At 42.4% G+C, this 1,584-nt stretch overlaps 1 protein-coding gene across 1 annotated transcript in view; it reads left to right on the forward strand.

Annotated features, from left to right (window-relative positions):
• Window positions 1-1,584, forward strand: part of veph1 (ventricular zone expressed PH domain-containing 1) — an 80,073-nt gene that overhangs the window by 49,340 nt on the left and 29,149 nt on the right. Inside the window, exon 9 of the mRNA XM_005720551.1 lies at window positions 171-544. Coding sequence (XP_005720608.1) covers window positions 171-544 — 374 coding nt within the window. The remainder of the gene's footprint in view (window positions 1-170; window positions 545-1,584) is intronic.

Consider the following 1,584-nt stretch of genomic DNA (forward strand, 5'->3'; position numbering starts at 1 on the left):
CTTGGTGAGATGTCCTACTACTCTGGAAGTTGTAATTTCTTTGTGGCTTAAGGATATTACATCATTTCTCAAAGTAGAAAAAAGTAGAACAGTCAACAAATATTGATGAAGAGGTACCAGAAACATTTTTATTGCTTTAACTGTTAATTTCTTCATGCTCTCTCTCCTAGGTCAAAGAGCCTGGCTCTCCATGCCGTGCGTTCTCGGTCCATTAACTCAGACGAAGGGGAGGACGGTGAAGGGGTGGAGCTCAGCACAGATAGCGCCTTTTCCAACACTTTGCCTAATCAGCATTCAGAAAACCATGAAGTCTCACCTGCTGAGAGGAAATTGACAGATGGCTCTCTGGTCGGCGTCACTCCGCTAGACAGAGCGGCTAAAGAGGTGGAGAAAAATCAAAACAGAGAGAAGGATGGACAGAAAGGAGAGTGGGCGGAGCCTGACAGACTTTACATCCATTTAAGAGACAATATGGAGATGATCGGAGATTTCTGTAAAGTAATGGTGCAGCAGATCCCCATCCCAGAGCAGTGTGTGATAGAAGGTAATGCATGCTGGTAGAAGCTGGTCTTCAGTATTAATCCACAAGTATTTAAGCAGAAGTTGATCAATAAACGTAGGTTCCATGGAGACTGTCAAAGGCAGGGTTTATTTAACCTGCTGAACCTGAATGAGATTACAATCAGACTTGGTGATTAATGGGTATTAATGTGATGTGGTATGAATATACCTCATCTTCTCCTGTCTTTCATTCCCACTGTGTGTCTCTAACACACTGACACAGATGCAACGCTCAGCTGAGGGTTGATTTTTGCCTCCAAAGCTCCAAATTGAGAGGGATTTGTTTCTCCAGGAGCACTAATTTGATTTTAGTTATGCGCTCACTGATTACTGATTTTAATCCTATCCAGACTGTAATTTACCCACACCCTCACCCCTACCACGCCCCTGAATGCCATTTTCTTTGGTCTTCCCAAAATTTCTATGCTGTCTGAACAAATACTGTAGACTGATTATTTGTGTGCTAAAGGCTTTCCAGTCGCTGAGAATCAGCAGCCCGTGAGGTGATGAGGTTCATGTGATTTTCCTGTGGAATTTTCGACCGCCTCGTATAATTTAGCAGTGGCTAAAACTCCAGATGACATCAATCTAGTTAGTGAGGTGCCTAATGTCTAATCGTGCCTAATATCTCCTATTAATCATTTCTAAATGGGACTTGTTAGGGGTTATTTGACATTAAGCGTGAGAGGGGAAACAGCACACACACACACACACACACTACACAGTGAAAAAATAGCCAGTGTTTCAGCTGAGCTGCTGATCTGGGCTTGCGGTATATGGACCCCACAAAGGAATAACAGAAACAAGGAAAACTTTTGGATGACATCCAATCTTTGCAGTTCAGGTTCAAAATCACATCAACGTAATAGGATCAAAATATCATCATTTTTAATGGGAACTGAAAATGGTTGTTAGCATTAAATCGGGCCTTGAAGAAAGGCTGATGATTCAATTATAAAAACAAACCAGCAGTGTGTGTGTGTGTGTGTGTGTGTGTGTGTGTGTGTGTGTGTGTGTGTGTGT

This window comes from Pundamilia nyererei, unplaced genomic scaffold, assembly GCF_000239375.1.
Source record: "Pundamilia nyererei isolate P.nyererei 1_Seehausen unplaced genomic scaffold, PunNye1.0 scaffold00003, whole genome shotgun sequence".
In the NCBI taxonomy this organism is placed as follows: Eukaryota; Metazoa; Chordata; class Actinopteri; order Cichliformes; family Cichlidae; genus Pundamilia; species Pundamilia nyererei.